The sequence below is a fragment of the Otolemur garnettii genome, unplaced genomic scaffold (genome assembly GCF_000181295.1).
Source record: "Otolemur garnettii isolate 467f Iridium unplaced genomic scaffold, OtoGar3 scaffold00001, whole genome shotgun sequence".
Classification (NCBI taxonomy): Eukaryota; Metazoa; Chordata; class Mammalia; order Primates; family Galagidae; genus Otolemur; species Otolemur garnettii.
The window spans coordinates 26,252,409-26,276,851 of record NW_003852396.1 but is presented as its reverse complement, the minus strand read 5'-3'; the positions used below and the strand labels follow the sequence as shown (position 1 = coordinate 26,276,851).

The 24,443-nt window shown below is 53.1% G+C and overlaps 1 protein-coding gene across 1 annotated transcript; it reads right to left on the bottom strand.

Annotated features, from left to right (window-relative positions):
* Positions 1 to 2,621: 2,621 nt before the first annotated feature.
* On the bottom strand, positions 2,622 to 22,782 carry WNT11 (Wnt family member 11). The gene is made up of 5 exons (XM_003780886.2): positions 22,575 to 22,782; positions 12,923 to 13,158; positions 11,033 to 11,310; positions 7,825 to 8,117; positions 2,622 to 3,379 (listed from the first exon to the last, which is right to left on the bottom strand). The coding sequence occupies exons 1-5, from the start codon at positions 22,655 to 22,657 to the stop codon at positions 3,205 to 3,207; spliced, it is 1,065 nt and encodes a 354-aa protein (XP_003780934.1). The 5' UTR covers positions 22,658 to 22,782; the 3' UTR covers positions 2,622 to 3,204.
* Between the last annotated feature and the right edge of the window lie 1,661 nt (positions 22,783 to 24,443).

The window sequence follows — 24,443 nt, the reverse complement described above, 5'->3', positions numbered from 1 at the left end:
CTTCCTGGCCCAGGACCTCCACTTAGCCCAGGAAACAGTCTTCTGTCTTCCATGCTGTCCTTCCTGTGCCTGGCAGGAATGAGGATTAGGGAGAAAGGACACATCTGGGCTCAGAGCCCTGCTCTGCTGGGAACTTTCCCTGAGGTCAGGGGCCAGCCACCTCTCCTCTCAGAGCCTTGGTTTCCTCCTCTGTCAGAGATGACAGTACTCACCTGGGGGGCAGGGAGTGCTGCCACAACTGGGACAATGTGTATGGAATGGTACCCAGCAGCTGCATACTAAACGGTAGCATTTATATTATTATGTCCCTTTCTGATAGTCATTCTAGGTGCTTGGTCTATTTTCCCCATTTATTTGTCCAAATTCAACATTTCCAAGATATGTTTTGCATGCATCCCTGTCGTGCTGCCCCCAGATCCAGGGCTACATGGGTACATTGGGCTGACCCCAATCCATGAGGGGCTCCCAGACAGATGGGTAAGATAGACACAACACAGACCTCTACAACATGTTGGCTCAGTGCAATGCCGGTGGGATGCACAGAGGCGGTGGGAACCCAGGGGAGGCCCTGGCCCAGCCTGGTCAGGGAGGGCTTCCTGGAAGAGAGGGCCATTCACTTGGCTTTGAAGAAGGAGAGGGCATTGGCCGGCCACGTGAGGATGAGTCCAATGGCTGTTTTAAAGGTTCAAAGGGTATGGAGAAATGGGAAGGGCACTAGGGAAGGATGTGTAGAGAGGGCTGAGAGTGGGATTCCAGCAGGGGAAATAGCATTCTAGGTCTGGAGAAAACAGCAGATGCCCAGAGGTGAGGTGGGCTGAGCAGTGGAGTTTCAGGGTGGGTGAGAGAATGCTGGCAGAGGTGCAGGAAATGTGGCTGGAAGAGGAAGACTTGCCTGGAGCCTGAAGGATGGGCCTTGTGTGCCAGGCCAGGGAGCTAGGGATTGGTTCTGCGGGCTGTGGGGGCTGATCAAGGCTGTGGGGCAGGGAAGCCCTGGGCCTGGGAGATAGCACAGTCCAGGAGCTTATTCGAGAGTGGCTGTGAGAGTTTGCTGCAGAGATGCTGGCAGAGACCCCCAGGGAGGCTCCATACTCCACCCCCAGGCACTTATCAGTTCTGTGACCACAGGAAAGGCCTTTCCCATCTCTGAATTTCCTCATCTGCACAACAGACCAGAAGACTTATCTTGAGTTCCTTACAGGTGGTGATTCTGTGACTCTGGCCACTTCCACTGCAAGCTCTCAGGCAGGGCTTAGAAGATGACCACAGAAACTCTCCTTCTTTCCACATGGTGACTGACCCCGCCCCTGAGGGTTCATCCCACCCCCAGGAATGCCTGGCCTCCAAGGCTCACTCTGCGTGGTCCCTCCAGGTGGCCCTGTCCTCAGCATCTGAGTCTCTTCCTGTTTCCAGCATTCTCTTACATCCTTTGTCTCGTGTGGCACAGGTGACAAATGAATGACTGCTTCCATGCTGGGGACACCTACCATGGGTCTGGCCGAGGATACTCCACTTGCTCACCCCTTGGTTACTAATGCCATCCACACTCAGGGAATGACACCAGCACCCAGAGAGGACAATGACATGCCCACAGTGATCCTGGTCCTCTTTGGCCCCGTCTCTGAGCAATGGAGTGGGACTCCCTCTGGGTCCCCTCCTGCCTCCCTAGCTGTTATTTCTGTCTCCGTTGCCTCTTTTCCTCCTCCAAGGTGCAAGTGTCCCAGGCCCAGCCTCCATTCTTGTCTCTTCTAGCCTGTCCTCCCCGAGTAATGACACACAAATGTACACCTCCAGCCCTGGCTTCCCCTCAGCACCCCAGCCTCAAGCGTCTGCCTGTCTATTCAGTCTTTCCACTTGGAGCCTAAACAATGTCACAGTCCCCGAGTGTTCACATCTGAACCCCGGTGCTCTCTCCACCTCATCTCGGCATTCAGCCCCTCTGTCCTTCCAAGTGCTCTGGCCAACTCTGGCGTCCATTCTAGGGCCTCCTTCCCATCACACCCCACAGGCAGAAAGAGAACAAATCCTGTTGACTCCACCTTCAAACAGAACCAGAATCCAATCACTTCTCACCATGTCCGCCACCAGTCTGGTCCAGGCACTAGGCCGGGGTCTTTCCCAACCCCCAACCTTCATCACCACTACCCCCATTCTATAAATGGGGAAACTGAGGCTGGGGGCCTCAGGGTCACACAGACAACCCAGCTTGTCTAGCTGGAGCCGGGGTCTTCATTTCCCTGAGGCCTGCACCCCCAGCTCCTGAAGCTGGCTGGCAGGCCTGACCACATATCCAGGCTGTGCAGTGTGCCTGCATGTGTGTCCCCGAGGAGCAAAGAAGCTGCCAGCTGGGTTTATGTTTCAAGACGTCTGTCCTCGCCCTTGACCAAGAGATCTTACAGGGAGATCCGGGCCAGGGCTGGGTGTGGGCTTGTTTAGGGGGGCAGGGAAGGGTGTGGGGACATCAATCGCAAGCCGCCTTGCCTGGAAACTGGAGAGTCCTCTCTGCCAGCCCCAGGAGCTGCTGAGTTCACTTGAGGAGGCCAGAACTGCAGGGGCGGGCTGGGGCTCACTCAGCATTTATTTCATACAGCTGTTTAAAAAGCTTGTTTTAAAATATAGATCATTATATATATATATATTTATATATATAAAATATATAAAGAGGAATTGAAGAGAGCCGCCCCAAAGAAAAAGCTATGTTTTATAAATATTTCTGTAGCTCCCACATCCCAAAGGAAGAAAAAACAAAAAACAAAAATACATTTACAACCCAAGCTAGTGGTTCCATGTGGTAGGCCCAGCAGGTTCAGACCCTGGGGTTGGGCTGGGAGTCCCTCAGAACATTCTGATGAGGGTGGGCAGACCCCTTCCCAGAGGGCTGGTCTCTCTGGCCCTGAAAGGTCAAATCCACACCAGTCTCACCAATCCCATGCCCCTGGATTCTTAGCCCAGCTTGTGGGCACTCCAGGACCTCTGGCTGCTGATTTATTTTTATCTTGTCGGTTTCTTTTGATGTCTCAGCCCTCCTTCCAGGGTGGCCAGGCCTTCTGTTCCTGGTGGCTTCCAAGTGTGGGCAAAACACAGGCCACCTCCCATGCCAGGCATCTGGAATTCACAAGCAGAAATCCACAGAGGGTGTCCAGGCCCCTGGCCCCGGCAGCTGAGGGCTCTCCAGCAGTCCGCTCTGTGCGGGGCGGCAGTGTGGCCTCACTTGCAGACATAGCGCTCCACTGTGCGCTCACACCTGCGGCAGGTGACATAGCAGCACCAGTGGTACTTGCAGTGGCACCGCTCGACCACGCGGTCTGTGTAGGGGTTGTAGCCGCGCCCACAGCACATGAGGTCGCAGCTGTCGCTGCCGTTGGATGTCTTGTTGCACTGCCTGGTGGAGGGAGGAGGTCAGTGAGCGTTCCTGTCACCCCCCCACTCCCAGCCTCCCCACAGCCACTGACAGCCCCTCTTGGAAGGTGTCTCAATCTTTGGGGAATTTTAACTAATGATCTTACCTAAGGATACTTCCACCTCCCTCTCTAAGAAACAGTTATCAAAATGATGGGGTTGCTTTTTTTTCTTTACAGGTATCTTTTTTTTATTTCTTTTTTCTATTTCTAAAGACCTAAAGGACACTCAAAAGCCAATCTAGCAATCCTGCCTTCATATTTAATCTTTACTTATATTGTGACAGATGTAAAGATTGTTGTTATTTTTAGAATTGCAGGATAAACTGTGAAACACTCAAAATGGCATTGGGTATGGGTATGGGGCCGAGGGAGCAGCTGGCACACTGTCCGTGGAGGGTACATGGCTGTTGGCCACGTGCCTCCCACAGGGTAGGCTCTTCCTTCCAGTATTTTATCTTACTAGAAGCAGGTAGGGTCCTTACAGTGGTTGGAGATTTTGTCTTTTTTTGTGGAGGGTAGACAGAGTCTTGTTCTGTCACTCGGGCTAGAGTGCAGTGGTGTCATCATAGCTCACAGCAACTTCAAATTCCTGGGCTCAAATGATCCTCCTGCCTCAGCCTCCTGAGTACCTGGGACTACAGGCACTCACCACAAATTCCTGCATAATTTTTTTTCTATTTTTGGTAGAGACGGGGGTCTCATTCTTGCTGAGGCTGGTCTTGAACTCCTGAGCTCAAGGGATGTACCGGCCTCAGCCTCCCAAAGTGCTAGGATTACTGGCCAAGTGCGGTGGGATTATGATGTCTGTTATACCCAGCAACACAGGCTAAACCAAGGGCAGAGGTTTAAATTCAGGGCCACTGAAGCCAAGGCCATTGCTTACTATCCTTAATCTAAAGGTATGGAACCCAAGGGCCTGGCAGGGGCTGAATTTCTTCCTGAATCACTTCTGGGCAACAAAAAGACATTGATGGTCCCCACAAAATGCAAATATCCTTCTGTTGCTATCAGTTCTTCTGTCTAATAAAAAAAAAATCTGTTCAGATTGGTGGTTCTTTTAGCTGGGCTGCTGCTAGAGAGGGGATATTTTAGTGGATGCAGTTGAGGACAGAGCAGCAGGGCTCAGAGTACTGGGCAGGGACAAGGGGTCCCCATAGCCATGTGGACAGAGGAATCCCAAAATGTCCAACATAGGCAAGCCCTCGAGAAGACTGAGTCTAATCCTCATATTTATTTATTTTGTTTTTGCAGTTTTGGCCAGGGCCGGGTTCAAACCCGCCACCCCTGGTATATGGGGCTGGTGCTCTACTCCTTGAGCCATAGGTGCCACCCATAATCATATTTATTGATGGGTAAACTAAGGCACAAAATGGTGACAAGTCTTTCCCAGTAAGCACAGGGTCTGTGAGTTCAGGAAGGCATTTTGGAAAAAGAAAGGTCTCTCAGGCTGTTGAGGAAAGATGAGCAGGAATCTCAGGACTAACACACAAAGCAGGGAAAGGGTGTTGAGGGTAAAGGGAACAGCCTGGGCAAAGGCAAAGGCCCCAGCTTGGTCCAAAAATAGTGGAAGAGCAGATGGAAGTGGGGCTGGAGAACAGCAAGAAGAACACATGCCCCAGAGCCAGGCAGACCTGGGTTTAAGCCCCAGATTCACCACTGACAGGCTGTGTGACTGAAGGCAAGTCACTTAACCTTTCTGGGCTTTGTTTAGCCAGTCAATATCCATAAGTCCCCCTTTGCTTTATCCTAAAGTCTCTGACTGACCACTCTACCCTCAGTTGTAGAAAGGAGACAGATCCTTTTTTTTTTATTTTTAGATCCCTGATATGCAGTGTCTGAAGACATGGCCTCCAACATCAGAGCCAGACCAGACCCAGCAGGGTGTCTAGGACAGGGAGTCAGAGAGGGTGGGGCCACTTGCCCAGGTCAGGGCTTCTGGGATGCCTGGCAGGGCATAGGGTGGCACAGGCCAAGGGTGGGGGCAAGTTTCAGGGGTATAAGTCTCTGGAAGAAACATAACAAGAGGCTGAGGTTTGGAATATGGACTGCTGGTTAGGCGTCAGTCTCCCCAGGTTAGATTTCAGAAGACTGCAAGGCATCATCCCAACTAGTGAGCCAGTCTCTACAGAGATAGTGCCTGTGCACATGCCTGGGACAATTAACAAAGCTCATTTATGTCCAACCCTCTGTACACCTTGACCCAATAAAGCTCACATTTCCCCTCCTCCAGAATCCTTCTTGGATGTCCAGGCTGGGCTGGGTCCTCTCTGGGCTCCTCTTGCACTGGGATTCCCCCTGTCACAACCTGAACACTTGAGGTCCTCCCGCATACCAGCACCTGCCAGAGCCAGGCAGGGCCACAGCTGACATATTACAGCCCCATGTAATGGGTATAAGAAGTGTTTGTAGTTGTAAACTACCGAGAAGTTGGGGTTGTTTGTTAGTGCAGCAAAAGCTGACCAATACAGATGTGTGCAAGGGCCACTCCCAGGGGAACAGTAGGAAACCTGTGAGGAGGGTGGGTAGTCATGTGGGTGGGGGATCCTCTTTAATAGTGTGAGGACAGCTGGAAGAGAGAGGCCTGGCAGCCTGAGGTGGAGGGAAGGAGGGGAATTGGCATGGAGCAGACGCTGATTAAGTGTAACTGGAGATCACAGCCAGCCCGTGAGCTGTGTGCTGTCCTCCCCATGGTAGGGAGGCGAGACTAAGCCTCATACCAGTGAAGGATGTGCTCAGGTTCACCCCGCCAGGAAGCTGTGCCCTCCCCTGACACACACACAGAGCCGCTCACAGGTCCAAGGAGATCCCCTCTTTGCTCTGGAGTCTTCTGTGGGCTTCCCCCAGCCATCCTCTGCCTCCTCCTCTTCCTCCCACATCTGCCTCAGCCCAGCCTCTCATTCCTTCCTGTCTCCGGGCCTGACCTGGTTCCATCTTCACACCACCCGACCCCCTCAATCTGGCCTCCAGATGGGAGCTTGGGCCTCCTCACAGAGCCTGCTGCCCTGGCCTGTGGGGAGGGAGCCCCCAAGCCACCCCTCCCTCTGCTGGAGACGGAACGTGGGCTGCGGAGGAAGTAAATGCTGGCTGGGCACCAACTATGTGCCAGACACGTTCCCAAACACCCGCTCTCTGGTTCAATATTCTTTTAACCCCAAGAACACTAGTTTTGTGGAATGCTATTAGGGGCGCCTTAATAAAAGAGTTCCATGGCCAAACACCTCTGGGAAACACTGGCTTTAGCAGATCCTTTACTGCAGGATTCCTCAGAGCCTTTAATATGTTCTCGTGCCTTGTGAATCACCAAGGAGAATTTCCCAAGCGTATTTGATTGCAGAACTTTCTATGACAGTATCTCAGGACTAGCTTTCTCCAGAAAGGTCTTTGGGAAATTTCTGCTCACCTGAATCCTCACCAGCCCCACCTGGCTTGCACATGGTGTACAATCACCACTCCCCTTCTCCCAACCTGAGCTGGCTGCAGCAGCCATAACTATAGGGCCAGCTGTAGGGAACCCAGCCCTGGCTCTGAAACTGGGACCAGGGGGTCCCCAGGAGGAGATAGGAGGATCTGAGGCCCAGGATAAGGGTTTGAACAAGTTGGGACACTGCTCTATAGACGCAGGCAGCCTGCTCTCTCCTTCAGCTCTGTGTGGACTCCTGTGTGGCCACAGGCTGGCTGCTGTCCCTACTTTCCTGTGATGCTACTCAGGTCCTTGGTTTTTTTGGGGGGGGGGGACAAAGTCTCATTCTGTTGTCCAGGCTAGAATGCCATGACATCGCAGCTCGCAGCAACGTCAAACTCTTGGGCTCAAGTGATCCCCCTGCCTCAACCTCCCAAGTAGCTGGGACTATAGGTGCCCACCACCAAGCCTGGCTAATTTTACTATTATTAGTGGAGATGGGGGTCTTACTCTTGCCCAGGCTAGTCTCAAACTCCTGACTTCAAGGGATCCTCCTGCCTTGGCCTCCCAGAGTGCCAGGATTACAGGTATGATCCACTCTCAGCTCTCAGATCCTCTCATCCAATAAGCAGGTTGTATGACATTTGCCCTTCCTCTATTCATTTAACAGGCATTAACTAAGCTCCTAGTTCATGCTGGGCAGCCTCTTCCCTATCCCCTGTCTCCCAGTAGAGTTGTTGTCTCTTCTCTTCTGTCCCCTCCGCCACTAGGGGGAGGGTGGGCTGGGGGTCCATTCCCCAGGGCTCCTGCCAAGATGACATACAGAACAGGCACTCCCAGAAGCTCTATGGGGGCCCTTGGACCCTGGCATCTGCACTCAGCATCCCCGGGGCCACCTCCCTCAACCAGGCGGGGACTCCATTCCCCAAATGCCAATCAGGTGCCAGCTCTGTGCCTGGTCCTAAGCTGGGAAGCATCAAGTACAACAGAGCTGGCCTCTCCTGTTGGGGTGGCAGTAGCCCTTACCTGTCTTGTGTCCCATGAGAGCCCACTTTCTCATTCTTCATGCAGAAGTCAGGCGAACTCTGTAGGTATACAAGTTCTGAGTCCTTCACAGGCCGGATATCCAGATCCTTGGGCACCAGGTGTTTGCGGGTGCCCATGGGGCGGTGCACTACCTTGGTGGCTGAGAGGTAGCGGGTCTTGAGGTCAGCAGCTACATCCCGCAGCTCCTGCAGCCCCTTCCAGCAGGTGCGGATGGAGCAGGAGCCAGATACCCCGTGGCACTTGCACTTCACTTCCAGAGAGGCACGCAGAGCCTGCGGACAGGGGAGCGCATTGGGCTGGGTAGCTGGAGCCCCCTCCCTGGCCTGCCCAGGGACCCTGGCCCCACATGCCACAGGGCTGGGCGCTCTCAGGGAGTCATTGCCCACTCCAGCCTCAAATGATGGAGTTTTTTGCTGTAAAGGTTGGGGGTGTCTCGGGGCTTCCTTCAACCTGGAGAACAGCTGAGGGGCAGGAAGAGAGGCATTTGCAGGGGTAAGAGATGCCATTATTGAACACCTACTATATACCAAGTGCTCTTACACATGATGTAGGTTCTTCATCACAACAGCCCTTCAAGGGAGGTATCTTGTCTTCCTCATTTTACAAAGAGGAAAGAAAGGCTCAGAGCAGCCTTAAGTTGCATGCCTAAGATTGCTAGAAAATCATGGGGCTGGAATTTGAACCCAGATCTGAGGGTAATTCTGTAAGTGGCTTTTTAAATTGTTCCACACTGTTCTCTCAAAACTGGGGCTCATTAAATCCTTGCTGGAAAGGAAGGAGGAAAAGAAGAGAAGGAAGGGAGTGAGGGAGGGATGGGGAAGCAAGAGGTGGGGGAACCACTGCCAGTGCTCCTGCTGGGGGACCCTCCGCAGGCCACTTCACCCTTCAGGGACTCTGTGTTCTTTTGTGCAAAGTGTGCATGTAGTTCCCGCCTGCAGAGTGCTATGAGGATTAAATGAGATGATGTGCACAAAAGGGTCTTGTGAACTATAAAAGCTAAATCAATTTTGGTTTTTGAAAAATTATTTTAAGTAACAACTGCAGTGGAGAGTGGGGAAGTTCAGGCTCAGAGGTGTGGGCCACTCTAGCCCCAGCTTCAGAAAGGACTCAGGGCCACCAGCTTCCCTGGGTCACAGTTTTGCCATCCGTATCTGATAGGAAGGAGTTAGATGCCTTCCAAGGACCTCACAGTCCTGCCTTTTAAATGCTTCTTTCCACTCAGGGCTAGGATCCCCCTGTCCAGGCCTGCCCTCCCCACCTGTCCTATATAGAGAGCTGCAAGGGTCATGAGTCACCTGGGCCCTGCCCCCCGCATCAGAGAGATGGGAAAACTGAGGCAGACTGGGTAAGGACTTGCCCCAGATCACTTAGTAAGTAGCTGCTCGAGGTCCCAGGGCACCTTCTCCCTCACCAGTGCCAGAAAGTGGGGACAGAAGGAGTCCAATTGGGTATAAAATCTGGAATTTGCTGAGCAAAGCTGTGGAGGGCCCAGGAATGTAGTAAACAGGACCACAGGGCATCGAAGTATTTGTGAGTCCTCAAGGAACAGTTATTAGGTTCAGTCCCTCAGCACAAGGTGAGGAAAGGGGCCCAGAACTCCCCGAGGTCCACTGAGTATGAAACAAGTGGTCGTGACCTCCTTTAGTCCTCATACAGCCCTGCGGTTTGGGGGGCACTGCACCCTTTTTGAAGCTAGCCCCAGGGAGAAGCCTAATGTGCCCTAATGTGCCTTAGGACCCTCTTTGGACTGTGCTGGGGGGAGGGTGGGCTGTGCCCTGGCAGCAAGAGGCTCTGGCTAGCTTGGCCCTGGAGATGGGCAAGGGGGCTGGGTCTCCATGGGTGGAGGCAGGTCAGCAGGCTGGGCAGAAGAAGTCCTGAGTCCCTGGCGAGGCTCTCCTACAAACATGCAGTTTTCCTTTATTGTTCAAGGATGCCCTGGACATCCTAGAATCCTCACTCGAGATGGAGACCAGTCAGAGAAGGTGGGTGGAGACATAGAAGCCTCTGGACTTGAAGTCCCACAGACCTGGGCTCATCGTGCCCCATGAATGAGCCATTATGTTCTTTCGGGCTCACTTGGTGCCTCTGTAAAATGGGGCTTACAGGTGCAGGCGGGAGTTGGTGAGATGCCACCTGCACATGTGGCTCTGGATAAGCACCAGCCCTGCCCCATGAGCATCTATGAAAATGGACAATGGCACCTGTCCCAGAGATGTTTTGTGGACCCCAGGAGAGAAAACTGATTGAGTACTGAGCATAGTGCAACATGAATTGGTGTGAGGTTTTGTGGACTTTTCTTTATTTATTTCTTTGAGACAGAGTCTCATCATGTCACCATTGGTAGAGTGCCATGGCATCACAGCTCACACCAACCTCAAACTCTTGGGCTTAAGTGATTCTTTTGCCTGAGCCTCCCAAGTAGCTGGGACCACAGGGGCCTGCCACAATGCCCAGCTATTGTTTCGTTGCAATTATCATTGTTTTTTAGCAGGCCTGGGCTGGGATCAAAACCACTTGCCTCAGCGTATGTGGCCAGTGCTCTAACTACTGAGCTACGTGAGTCCAGCAAAGTTTTGTAGATTTTAATTTTAAAATAAATTTTAAAAACTTGGGCCTTTGTGCCCAAGTTTTTGTGCAATGAGGTGAAGAATTAACAAAAAGGTGATAATAATAAATCTCAGAAGTAAAGTGTTTTCTAGAGGTTGACTTGGGGTTGGGTGGGAGTCCCCCTCCAACCCCCACTCCATAAATCCAAGGAGATAGCTCCTTAGTACAAGGCTATTTCCCACAGCCCTCTCTACACTCCAGGGGAGAACCTGAGCACAGGCAGCTAGGGATTTAGCACCAGATCGCCCCACCATCTCACAAAGGGAACAACTGAGGCCAAAGGAAAGTGGCTTGCCCAACATCACTAAGCCAGAGTCAAGGCCAGAACTCAGAGCTCCTGATTCCTTCCGGCTCCTGCTACTTGGACAACCCAAATCCCAGTGGACCCCCTGGAGGAGGAGGAGCCAGGCAAGCAGCAAGTGGCTGGAAAGGGAAGAACTAAGGAAGGTTGACCCCTGTCAGGTGTGGGCCAATCAGGGTCCATCCCCCCACACCCCCCTCCATTGGGGCACACTGGGAGGCCCTTTTCCGGCCAATTGAACAAGCACAACTAGCTGGGGTGGGTGGGGTGGGTGGTTACCTGTCTCCCCACTTCACTGTTGTGTAGACGCATCAGTTTATTGGCTTGGGATCCTGTTTTTTTCACCTTCATAGGAGCATCGGAAAACTTGGCCCCCATGAGGAGCCCGTAGCTGAGGTTGTCCGCACATCCTCCCCAGCGGTTCCCGGGCCCGGGTGGCTCACCTGGGACAGGGCCGCAGGAGCAGCCGGGCAGGTCACCGGAGGTACAAGCCCGGGCGATGGCGTGGCTGATGGCGGCGGCCGACAGCGCATACACGAAGGCTGACTCCCGGGTCCCTGGGGGTGGGAGGGGTGGATCAGCCAGGCAGGGATCCAGGGAGAGGACCTTGCCAGGTCTAAGGCCCTCTTCCTTCACCCTACCCATGTAACGAGGGTGGTACAGGCAGAGGACAGCAGCAGGGCCATCAGGCTGTCACCTCTTTTCCCTCAATTGCCCCAGATATACCAGCTGCCTGCCACACTCACTCATGACCCACAGGCATAACCTCACCCACAAGACTTTGACCTTGCTTGCCCTGCACTTGGGGTTAGGGGCTGCTCTACAGAAATGAAGGCCTAGGCCCCTGAGCCCGTGATGGGCCAGAGAAGCGCACAAAGAGCATGCTCTGGCCCTGGAGAAGATATGTTCAAGTTCTGGCCCCTGTACCTGTGAATATGACCTTATTTAGAAACAGGGTCTTTGCGGATGTAATTGAGCTGAGAAGAGGTCATACTGGATCAGGGCCCTAAGCCAGTGGCTGGTGTCCTTGTCAGAGGGAATTCTGTATACACATACACAGAGAGAGGAAGAGACTGAAGTGGTGCAGGTGCAAGGCAAGAACACCGTGGACTTTTGGCAGCCACCAGAAGCTAGGAGCAAGCGAAGAAGGATCCTTCCCTAGCACCTTCAGAGGGAGCATGGCCCTGCCCTTGAGTTTGGACTTTCACCCTCCAGAACTGTAAGGCAATAGAGTTCCGTTGTTTGAAGCCAGCCAGTTTGTAGCACATGGTGACAACAAACCTAGGAGACTCATATGACACCCCTGTGCCCTAGGTGTAGAGCTCCTGGCCTTGGCTCTGTGCCCTATCTCCATTTCTGAGCCAGCCAAGTCACTTCCCCATCTCCAGCTTCAGTTTCCTTACTTGTAGCACCTGGGTGATAATACCTACCTCACAGGCCAGAGTTCAAATAATTCAGGAAGGAAGGAAGGGTGCCAAGTGCCGCACGAACGTTAGCTGTTACGTTTAGGACCCACGAGGGGAGTTACTACCAAGCAGGGGAAGAGACTAGACCCACTAGGGTGTTTCTGCCTGTCAAAAGCCTCTCTATTGCACACAGGTCCCCTCATCCTACCAGGGAAGCCACCTCTTCCAGGAAGTCTTCCCCACAGGAGATGCTCTTCTATCTCTGCCCTACTTTGTGCAGCACGTAGTGACTCAGCCAGGCTGGCCTAGTGTCACGTGCAGCACACATGTCTACCCCTGAGGGTGGGCTCTGGTGTTCTCCTTCATATACTCCCCTCCCAAGAGCCCCCCTGAAATGTGGCGTCAAGTGCATCAGGCCTTGGTCATTCCCTCATTCATGCATTGGGGACCACATGGATTTGCAATTCATTCAGAGTCCCTAGTGCTCAAACCTTCATTCATCTGTACATTTACTCAATCATTAATTCGTGCTTGATTGCCCATATCTATGATTCATTCATCCACCCAGATGCCCATCCATCCATGCCTGTATCCATCTGCGTATCCATCCATCACCCGTCTATTCACTCATCCACCCGTGAATCCACAATCCCTCCATCCATGAATTCCTCCACCTATCAAAACACACGTAGATTTATGCCTGCATTCACTCACCCCTACCCGCGTGCATTCAGCAGCCCCAGCAGCCCAGCGAGTTCCATACCTCTCTCCAGGTCAAGCAGGTAGTTGGGGGCGAGCTCAATGGAGGAGCAGTTCCAGCGCATGTCGGCAAAGGCCCTGCGGCAGGCCTTCATCACCTCCCGTGCGGCATGCACGATGGTGTGCATGAGATCCAGGTTGCTGCGGCACAGCTGCACCTGTGCTGACACCAGGCCCTCCAGCTGCTTGCAGTGTTGCGTCTGGTTCAGCGCCAGGGCCGCCGGAGTCTTGGACAGTGCCCTGCTCAACACCGAAAAACAGTAACAGGTGGAAGGAAAAACAGGAATGTGAGGGGCCAACGCTGCCTCTGCCCATGCTACTGGCCCCAGTTTTCCCCTTAGTGGTCTCTGGGAGCCATTCCTGGAAGGCACCAGGAAACCAGGAGGCAAAGTGCCATGTGGCAGAGTAGTATATCCCCTACCTACTCCTTTATGACGTTGGGCATATAACACTGTCCCTCTCTGGGCTGCAGGCCCTATTCATAACACAGAATAACAATCAATCCTCATGGCTCGGCGCCTATAGCTCAACCGGCTAAGGCGCCAGCCACGTACACCTAAGGTGGCGGGTTCGAATCCCCAGCCCGGACCCGCCAAACAACAATGAGGGCTGCAACCAAAAAATAGCCGGGCGCTGTGGCAGGCGCCTGTGTCCCAGCTACTTGGGAGGCGGAGGCAGGAGACTCGCTTGAGCCCAGGAGTTGGAGGTTGCTGTGAGCTGTAATGCCACGGCACTCTACCCAGGGGGACAGCTTGAGGCTCTGTCTCAAAAAAAACAAAAAACAAAAAACAATCAATCCTCATCTTACCTAAACTTTATTATGGTTCTCCTAACAAAAATCAGTTTTCCAGTTCACAAAGCACACACATCCGTTCCCTTATTTAGTTCTTGCAGCTGTAAATTATTAGTCTTTATTCAACATTCACTCAACACTGTGCAGCTATGTGCCAGAATCCATGCTAAATGCTAGATTATTATAATCGTAATAATTATCCACACTATTAATTGAGCCCTTACTATATACACAACACGAGTTAGGAGTTTTCCATCATTGTTTCTTTTAATTACTAAATCCATTTATTATGTTGTAAAGTCTCATATCCATGTGAGGCATTGTTATGAAAGGCTTAAACAACCACTCAGTTTTGTGATGACCTGGAACTTGGAAAATTTAGCATCTAATCCAGACCTGGCTATTAACTTGCTGTGTAACATTAGATAAATCACTGCCCCTTTCTGTGGGCCTCAGTGTCTGTACTTGTAAACCACATTTCCCAGGATGGGTTCCTATGAGATACTCTTTTTTTTTGAGACAGAGTCTCACTATGTCACCCTCTGTAGAGTGCTGTGGCAGCACAGCTCACACCAACCTCAAACTCCTGGGCTTAAGCGATTCTCTTGCCTCAGCCTCCCAAGTAGCTAGGACTACCAGCACCTGCCAGAACACCCAGCTAAATGAGACACTCTTGAACAAAAGAGATCCATTTGGGGAATACAATGTACTTTGAACACCTTGGAGAATCTTCATATATATTAACATTTTAAAGGTCCTGAGAAGTCCTGAGGCAAAGCAACAGGCTTGGTTTTCTTTAACTCAGAGCATCTGTTAAGCACACTGAGCCCAAAGCCCTCTGCTTAAGAAATGTTGGCCTAGGGGAGTCTCTATGACCCTTGGTGATGTTATAGGATCTAAAAGCCCCCAGATCCTGGTTCTAGGATTCAAAGACTCTCGTGCCAGCCCCTCCTGGCCCTGCTGCTCTGCCAGCCTTCTCGGAGGAGCAGGCTGTGGCAGGCAGCACTTCATCAAGGGCAGGCTGGAGGGACCTCACAGCCTTAGAGGACCCCATATCAACTTGCCCATAGCAACCCCCCCAAACACACAGGAGAGGAGTGTCTGAAACCCAGAAACAGCTGGCCCTCATCAACCCAGCAGAGATCCTGCAGGGACAGAGAGACAAGAAGAGGCCGGATTTGCAGCCCAAAGTGCAGAGTGCCCCCTTTGCTGTAGCCTAAGGGGTCCTCAGCCAGGGATGGGGCTGACACCTGGTGAGGTCTGAGTCCTGAGAGAAGCAGCCCAGTGCTAAGGCCTGGGTAGACTTTGGGCTCCATCATTCACCTTATGACCTTGAGCAAGTCATTTCACTTCTCCTCTCCCACCACCCCCAACATTATCTGAAGGATTAAATCAGACATGTGTGTCAGAATATATATGTCACATGCTCTGCCCAGGGCTGAGTGCTGTGGTCAGTGCTCAGTGATGGAAGCTATTACACTTCCTGCCTTGGGGTCTTTTCCTATCTGCGGCAGCCTCCCTATGCCCATCCAAAGCCAAGGGCTGGCATTCAGGGCCCCTCAAAGCCTAGCTTCCCAGCTTTCCCCAGCCCCCTGGGCTCAACCTAGTATCTGGCCACACCAGTCTCTGATAAGGACTGTCTTACCACCATGCCTTTGCTCAAGATTTTCCTGATGCCAGGAGTGTCTTTCCCTGGCTCCTACACTTGTGAGAATAAATGAACTTGATCTATTTGTGGGAGAAATATTTAGTAAGCACTAACTCTTCCCAGACGCATTTGGTAAAGAATATGACAGAGACACCTTTTCTCATGGTATCCCTAGGCTAATGGCCAGATAAACCTATCATTAGTTATAAGTCAATGACCCAGCTGTTCCAGCTCCTAGGCTTGTTCAGGGAAAAGCACAGGTGTTGAGTACCAGCTGGGTGACCTAGGTAAGTTACCCAACCTCTCTGGGCCTCTTGGTCTTCATCTGCTCTAAAGAAATGATAAATAGTTTTGGCACCCGTAGCACAGTGCTTATGGCATCAGCCATATACACTGAGGGTGGAGGGTTCAAACCCAGCCGGGGCCAGCTGAATAACAGTGACAACTACAACAAAAAATAGCCAGGTGTTGTGGTGGGCACCTGTAGTCCCAGCTACTTGGGAGGCTGAGGCAAGAGTTCAAGAGAACTCTTGATCCCAAGAGTTTGAGGTTGGTGTTAGCTGTGATGCCATGGCACTCTACCATGGGCAACACAGTGAGATCTGTCTCAACAACAACAACAAAAATTATATACTCCTTCAAAAGGAGTAAGAGATAAAAAACAAAATATATGCAAAGCATTTGGAGCTTTCATAGAGAAATCTTCCTGCTTGTGGCCAGGTGAATCTTGAACCAGAGGGATTGAGAAGGCCTGGATTCTAGCTCTGCCCTCTATGTGCTGTGCTAACTTGGGTAAATTGCTCTCCCCCGCTGGGCATCAACTATAAAATGAAGACTCTGGGATCTGGCAAGGGTTGAATTATATGTGCTTCATTAAGTAGTAGGTTAGTTTATTTCCTCCTGCCTCTCCTTCTCTGTCATGCCCCATCCACCCTGTAGCCCCCAAAGAGAGAAACCTTCCCAGAGACCCAGGAAGCAGGCCGAGGATAACTCAGCATGGCCAGGTTATCTCAGATCAACTGTGGGTGTCCCAAGCAGTTTCCCCTCACTGCAACCCCTGGCCCATCCCTACCCCTCATATACTATGGGCAGGGAAATATTTGGGGTGTCTGGGTGCCTGCACCCAGCATAAGCACGCCACAGAGCAGACCTCAGGCAAGGTCCTTGACCTAAGTGGAAGGGTTCCAGCCCTCCCTGGTCTCGCCCTCTTGGGCAGCCTGTCCTGGGTGGGCTTTGACCACACAAGGCGAATGTCAGCACCTCAGCATATTTCTTGGCTGTTAACAGCCCTCTATCCCCACCTAGCAAATGCTGTTCACACGCATGGTGGTGTCAGCCCCTACACAGGTACAGCACTTCCCAGTTTACACAACCTCTCATTTCATGCCTCAGAAGGTAGTTTTGGACCAGTGAGGATGCAGAGGCAGGGCCAGAGATGGCAAGTCAAGTTCTCCTTGGCACTGGGCCGTTCGTCCCTGCTGGTGGCATGGCCTCTCTGTCCTGTGTCCCCCTCTGCTCTGTGCAGTCCGCTCAGCCTGTCCTGAGCCCACTCTGATCTTCATCCTTCCCTCCCCTTCTGAGCCAGTTTTCTGCATTTTAAAGTGGGAATGCTTACATGAGTGACAGTGAATCAAACATCAGGCTGGCAGCAGGCACAGTGGGTGTCCCAGCCCCATGGGCTGCTTCCATGTCATCCCTGGGCTTGTGCTCAAGCCAAGAAGTGGGATGATGTGGGCTGAGCCTCTTCCCAGGAGCTCAGTTTGGGCAGCCCCTGAGGACTGGGTGGTGTGGCTCTCAGGGAGAGGAGCTCTGTGCTCCTGGTGCCAGGAGTCTCATCCGAGCCACTCTAGGTTTGGCCTCTCTGTCCCTGAGAAAGGCAGCACAGCCTCCCCAGCTGGCTAAGAGAGAGGGTGCTATAAGAGCACCTCCCAGATAAGGCTCCAATTCTCTGGGCAGCCAGTGTATAAGGAGGAAGCTGTTCCAGAGGCCCCCAGTGGGCACAGGACAGGGCAGAGCCCAGGGACCTGCCCCAGAGGTCAAAGAGCTGGGGCCTACGGAAGCAGCTGGCCCTGGCGTGCTGGCGAGGCCAGCCCACGGGTGCTAGCAGAGATCAGGAGGCGGGAGGCAGCAGATTCCACTCCCAAGGAGGGCCATGCGGTCATCTGGTAATTAGTGGTAATGACCGTTTCTAACTAAATCCCCCTTGGGGAGGTAATCAAAGATTAGGGTGGGAGGGAGGGAATTACCCTTGTGGACATCTCGGCTTGCCTCACTCTGGCAGATCCCTAATTGGAAACATTTCAGTTTATCTGGGGGTGGGGCCCTGGGGGAGAGGGTGGAAGAAAGGACAGGAGGGAACTCAGAGTTCACAGGCAAGTCCTGTGCCTAGCCCTGCGGGGTGGCGAGGCATTCTCTTGAATTCAGGAGTCAGGAACTCTCCTGGGATTGGCTAGGGCAGAGATCCCAGGTTCAAGCTCTGGCTCAGGCACTCCCCTACCATATGACCTTGGACAGGTCACTGCCCCTTGCCCTGCCATCCCGTCAATGTCCACAACCAATGCAGGCTCCCGTGGCAAGGACAATTTAGGTAACACAAGCTGGCAAATGATTTCACCTCCCCATAGCCCGAGCCATAATCCTCTCTCTCCCCTTCCACTACACCAGGCCATCTTCCCACCTGGGTGGTCCTCCCCAGCTAATGCCTCTAGGCAGGGCCTTCATCATTGTCATCATCAGCTGCCTGATTCACTACAGAGCCTACTCACTGCCCTCCCTCCCCTGGGTATCACTGAGGTATTTCCCTGTGGTTGCCAGGGCCCCTACCCTCAGGCAGCCTAGGGTACCTAACCCAAGTAAGGCCCCTTTCCAAGAAGGGCCTTCTCCCTGGACCTGCCCTCTGCAGCACTCCTCTGGCCCTAGGCACAAGGTCAGGCATATGATGAATTCTAGGCCAAGACCCAGCAGCCAGGCTTGGGCTTCTTCATGTGACCTGAACCCAGGACCTCGCTCTATAGCTCTGCAGCCCACTATCCTCGGTGCTGAGCAGTGTTACCAGCCCACTTGTTACTGGGTGAAATCTTTGGCAGAGCTGGGCACAGAGGGTCCCCCGCACCAGCACCACACACAACGTGGACTGGCAGCCCCCACTTCTGACAGGGGAGAGATGGAGTGAGATCGAAAGTCAGTGATGGGGTAGATTCTCACATCCATATCTACACTTCCAGGGTTGGGGGTACCCTGGTCAGGGCTGGGGGCTGGCATAGGGGCCTACAAGTCTTATCCTGGGAAGCCCTATGGTTCTATGTGTCTGGACCATGCTGACCCTGGGGTGGGAGAGCAATGGAGTCTAAGGAGACCCTGCTCCCTGAGCCATACATTTACCCCACCCCTGCCCACATGTCTTTGGGCTCTCCTGGGCCCCAAGTCATCCTGGTGTCCATGCAACAGGAAGGATGGAGCAGGAACCTGGCTTCAAGTCCATCCAAGCCGTGCAGGCTCTCGGGCTTCCTTCTATCTCCCTGGGGCAGCCTTGGGACCTCTCCCTCCACAAGTCAAGACTCCTCAATCAGGTCCCAGGTCTAGAAACCAGGTCTCCTCAGAACTCCCCCTTCTTTACCCACCCACCCACTCCAGGCTGAGTGGTGCAATCACCAGCCCAGGAAGAAGAACCCCTAGGGTCTTATGGCCTGAAAGGCCTCTTCTTCCCTCCTAGGCTTTGTCCCAGGACTCCAGAGCCAAGAGGGACCATGGAGTTCCCTTCCCCCATAGATGAGAAAATTGAGGCAGATCCAGTCCTGCCTAGAAGTGACACTAGGTCTCCTTCACACCCAAGACTGCCTAGACCTCAGAGATGGAAGCCTGCTCACTTGGCTCCTGGCCTACACACTGGCATCTCATCCTGCAAGGTGAAGCTCTAACTGGCCTTGTCTGATACTGTCAGCCAAAATGCTGAAGGGTGGCTTCCACAGCATCACCAACCCTAATCTGAAACTGAGGTCCAGAAAGGGCAGGGCTTACCCTGATCTATACATAGCCAACCAGAGCTGAGCTAGACCCCAGGCCTCCCAGATCCCAGCCTAGGGCTCTTTCCACTCTCATTTATTGCTAAGGAAACAGCCTCAGAGAGGCTGAAGTGATGGATTAGCCTGAGACCTGGGCCCATGTCTCATGCAAGGGGAGTGCTTAAGCTGGGACTCTGACTCCCAGTCCAGTGCTCCTTCCATCCCACTTGGCAGCAGCTGTGTCCCTTCTAGAGTTTCTTGGGACTCTTACTTGAGAGGCACTAGGCTTGGGTTGCCCAGGGAGGGGTGTGACCTTTATGGGCCCCCCTAGCCAGCCTGGGCCTTCCCTATCACTGGGCATCCTGATCATCCTTAGTCCCCTCCCCATCCAGGGTATGCAGGAAGGAGGTAGATGTCCCAGACTTGGATTCCTCTAACACTTGCTCCCAGTGTCTGGCTTAGGTAGAGTATGGTAGGGGTTATCTGGGGGTAGGTGCTGTGTGGGCCACCAGGCTCTGACCCTACTCCCCCAGTCCCTTCCCAGTGGTTCAGCCTGCCCCAGGCACCCTCCTGGTGAGCATTCCAGGTCATTCAGCCACATCTCCTTTCATTCCTGTGTCAAATGTGCTTTCATCTCAAGGTCACTTTCCAAAGCCCAAGGCAGCACAGCCCCCGGGACAACCCCAGGACAGCTGAGCCTCCTAGATGAGCCCTCATCTCCCACCACCTCTGTATACTTCCCAACAGGTCACAGAGCCAGACAGTACAGTTCAAATCCTGCCTCTATTGCATGCTAGCTATGACACCCTGCTAGGTAAAGAATCCCTCTGGCCTCCATTTCTTCTTCTGTGTAATGGGGGAACAATGGAAGCCACCTCACAGGGTGGTTGGGAGATTTAAATACATAAAGCACTGAGAACAATGTTTAACATGTCACAAAGCTGTGTGTGTGTACATGTGTGTGTAAGGATGCATAAGTTTATGTGTATATCAACATACATATGTATACATGGCCTGCACATACGGCTATATATACACATATGCACACATATATAATTGTCATTCTTAAACTCTACCCCTTCTCCCACTTCCCCCTCTAACTTACGCCCCAGCAAGCGTTTAACCATTATCAAGAGGTTTGGCCTCATGGAGCCTGTCTGCCTGGGTTCTGATCCCACAGCCACCATTAACTATCTGTGTAACTTTGGGAAAGCTACTTAACCTCCTCATGCCTCATTTTCCTCATGTGTGAAATGGTAGTGATAAGACTATCACTTCCCTCAAAGGAGTACAGCATTACCCAAATTAAATGACCAGAGCTCTGAGAGCAGTGTTGGGGCATTTGGGAGCAGGCTCTTCTTGTCCTGGTATCTCTGAGTTTGCCCATTTCCTGCCCAGGATGTCGGCTCTGCATTGCACCTCTGCTCAGCAAAATCCTACCTGTCCTTCCAAGCCCAGCCCCAGGCTCCTCCCTTAGGTGGGACTGACCATTCCTCCTCTGGCTCCCATGTTCCCTCTCAGAGGACATGGAACAAAGTCCACTTTGTATTTTCTATGTGTCCATCTCCCCCAGCAGGCTGGGAGCTTCTTTAAGGCAGATGCTGAGTTGTACCCATTTCTATTGCAGCCTGGGCTCTGCAGTGGGGATGAATCACACGAGTGCTGGCGTTAACCAGCCATATACCCCAAAACATGCCAGCTTGGGGGCTTGTGTGCATCACACCCTTCTCAGAGCCTCACTGTAGAGCAGGGATGATAGCTGTGTTCCCCATAATGTTCTTATGAGCAGCAAATGTCACCCAAGCCTCATTCTTAGCCCCTGGAGCTCCTTGTATCCTCCAGCAAATCCTCTCCTTCTCTGAACCTTAGTTTTCTTATCTGTAAAATGGTGGTGCAGGATGTGTGGGACCTGGACTCACTGAACAGAGACCCCTCCCAGCCGGAGTAATGCTGGATACCCAGCAGCAGAAAGAAGGTGATTGGACAGCCAAGAAGAGCTGGGGACCTAAGGCTGGATGACCACTGAGCCCAGGCTTCTCCTTGCAAACAGGAAATGAAAGAAGATGGGGTCCCCCTCTTGAATCATCAATTAATCAATAACTCAGCCCTAGAAGGGGCAGGGCCAGTGACCTCCAGACTGTTTGTTGGCGGCCCAGCCATATCACCTTGTCTTCTAGCTAATCCACAAACCCTCCCAGCCCCTATAATTTGTCCCCTGTTGTCTTATCTGTGTGGCTCCCTGCCCCCACCCCAAACTCTAGTCCTGTGTCCTGTCTTAGACTTTCCTAACCACCATTGGGCCTTTGCTCAGGGGCTCCCCTCTTCTCCTCCCCTGGCTTCAACCAGCCAAGCTCCCTATAGCTATTCCGTCCCTAAGGACCCTGCCCCTAAAAAGCTTCCCAGTGTCCCAAATTTGTGGCCCCACCAGGTGGTCTCCCCTCCTCTGGGCCCCCATAACACTGGTCTCTCCTGGGGCACCGGACACTTGTGGAGTTATTTACGGCCTGGGCTTATCTCTCCCAGCCCAGAGGGCAGCTCCTCCAGGAAGGGGCTGGCTTTTCCTCCTCTGCTCTGCCTGCACTGCCCACAGCCCCACAGTGTCTGCACTCCCTTCTGCTAGGGAAGGCCTCTCTCTCCCACCCACCTCTCCATTAATAATTAGTATCTAAGAGAATGCCCCGCACATGTGCACAGCATCTGACAGCTAACAAGTTTCTTTTATGAGCCTCTTCTCATCTGATCTGAGTGGGGTGGAATATCTCATCTTCCTTTGACAGAGGATAAAGCTGAGGTACCAAGAAGTAGAGTGACACTTCTCCAAGGTCACCCAGGTGGAGGGGTCAGGACTGTCTTTGTGGATCTCCAGCTAGGGTCAAGAAGACTGGGGAGCTAGGCCCTTGGTCCAGGATGTCTATTTCCGTCTGCCACTGCAGAGGTCTCCTGCAACTCAGTGGCTTTTGCACAACTGTCACTCAGAGCAATTCCATCGCCTTCCACACCCCGTCTGGCTTCCTCTTTGCAAGCCCAGGGAAGGTAAGGACAGCATTTTACAGGGGAGAAGGTGGGGTCTCAATTAGAATGATTTGCCCATGATTCCCAAGCCAACTTGGGTTCCTAGGTCTTGGTGCGCTCCTCCCACCCAAGGGGCCCCTTACGCCCTCCACCACCCCAGCCGCTAGCCCCCCATCCGCATGGACGAAGGGTCCCTACTTACAGCCACTTGATGCCATAGCACATGCTGGTCTGGAGCGCTAGGGCGAAGAGTAGCGCCTCGCAGACCTGCGGCCGCGCCCTCATTGTCGTCGCGCGGAGGGCGCGCCTGGGGGTCGCGCCCAGGAGGAAGCCGCACCGAAGTCCAGCCGCTTGCACCGCACTCGTCCTGCGCGCACGCCGCCTGCAGCCGGGGAGAGCAGGGGCGGCGGGTTAAGGCGGCGCGCAGGGCGGGGGAGGCGTTTTATTCAAATTACAAAGGAGGGGTAGGGGCCCCGAGAGGCCGAGCGCAAGGCAGGCGTCGCCTCTCCACCGACCGGGGTTCAAGTTAGGTGTGGCCGAAGTGCGGCCGAGAGCGTGTCCACCTAGCGTGGCCCCATGACCCGGCCGTGCCTTTGAGCCCCTCAGCCTAGGACCCAGGCTGCGGAAAGGAAGGGCAGGAGGCAACAAAACCAGACACTCACAGAGAAGAGCAGAGACAGCGAGAAGAGATGTGCTGAGGAGGATAAAAGCCACTTGAGGCAGAGGAGAAATCAGGACAGACAGAAAGGACAGAACAGAGAAGGACGAGGGGTCCGGGCGCAGGCAGGAGATTCCAGTTCTTATGCCCACAATATCATCAGTTATCATGACCTGGGCAATACTCCTTCCCCATTGGGCCTCAGTTTACTTCCTTTGTAAACTGGGGTGATTTGGGCACAAACATGATGTCCTTTGCTCCTCCCAGCAACCCCATCTCACAGAGCATAAGACTGAGGCTCAGAGATGTGAAATGGGGCGTTCAGCTAGGTAGATGCAGGTCCACGCCAGGTTTTCTACTCTCATGTCTACCCAGAGTCTGGTGAGATCAAAGATCCTGAGAAGACAGGAGTTAGGGCTTACTCTGGGCATCGGTTTCTCAGTCTGGGAAGGAGCGCTTGAGACAGCGGATGGCAAGTCTCTGCGTACAGTTAGAGTCCCTCTTTATCCGCCCTCCTTTGGAGGGCCGGGGCTGCAGGCTGGAGCCCAGGCGGGGCAGCCGGCCCTTGGCTAAGTAGGCTAGTTTGTGGGGCCCGCGCGATGCTGCCTCTGGACGCCAGGGGGCGCCCTATGGCCGCGGAGGAGCCGCTACCCCTCCCGTCCGCAGTCTGCAGAGCTGCTTTCTCCGGCTTTTTTTTTTTTTTTTCTTTTTCTCTTCATTCTCACCTCATTAACTCCCTTCTCAGCTTCTCCCAAATTTACCAACACCTGGCGTTAGCCCGGACTCATACGCAGACCTTGCTCCTCTCTTCTCGGGAGAATCAGAGACAAAGGGATTCCTTTCTAAAAGGTTTGGGGAGTTGGAAAAAGGAGACACCACCTTAGTGGAGGGCACTGAAGCCCTTTCGAAAAGGACGTTCTCATCTGGCTCTGTGAGCTTGGGCAAGCCCCCAAGCACCCCCAACCGCAGGCACTGGGCTTCACCCATCTCCTGAGGTCTTTCCAGTAGTCTGTGGGTCTTTGGGCGCCCCTCTGCCTAAGTTTCCACTATTACGTATACCTGTGTAGTATGTGCTCGTGCGTCTGTGCCTTAGACACACACATACTTGAAACTTCACTGTTTTTTGGAGCATTCCGGCGTAACTCAGAGGAAGGCACTGAATTACATTTTTTTTCCTGCCCTACAGAGTCCCTCAGCTAGGTGCCCAGCACAGGGGCGCCAGCGACAAATGTGCCAAGTCTAGGCTGGGGGGCTGGAGGGAGGGTCTCAGCGGGGTTATCAATGTAAACTGAGCTCCCTCCTCCCCCTAGCCTGTATCCAAACCCTTTGTCTTACTAGTTGTGGGAGTTTACAGCGCTTCTCAGAACGGGAAAAATATCTGCTCAATATGGTGGGGTGGGGGGAAATTAAAAC

Bases quoted from the DNA above. Each gene is read 5' to 3' on its own strand.
- WNT11 (XM_003780886.2), bottom strand. From the start codon at position 22,657: ATGAGGGCGCGGCCGCAGGTCTGCGAGGCGCTACTCTTCGCCCTAGCG. The intron at 13,159-22,574 runs GTAAGTAGGGAC...GGTGTTGAGCAG, and splicing joins TGCTATGGCATCAAGTGGCT to GGCACTGTCCAAGACTCCGG. The intron at 8,118-11,032 runs GTAACCACCCAC...CCCTGTCCGCAG, and splicing joins ACAGTGAAGTGGGGAGACAG to GCTCTGCGTGCCTCTCTGGA.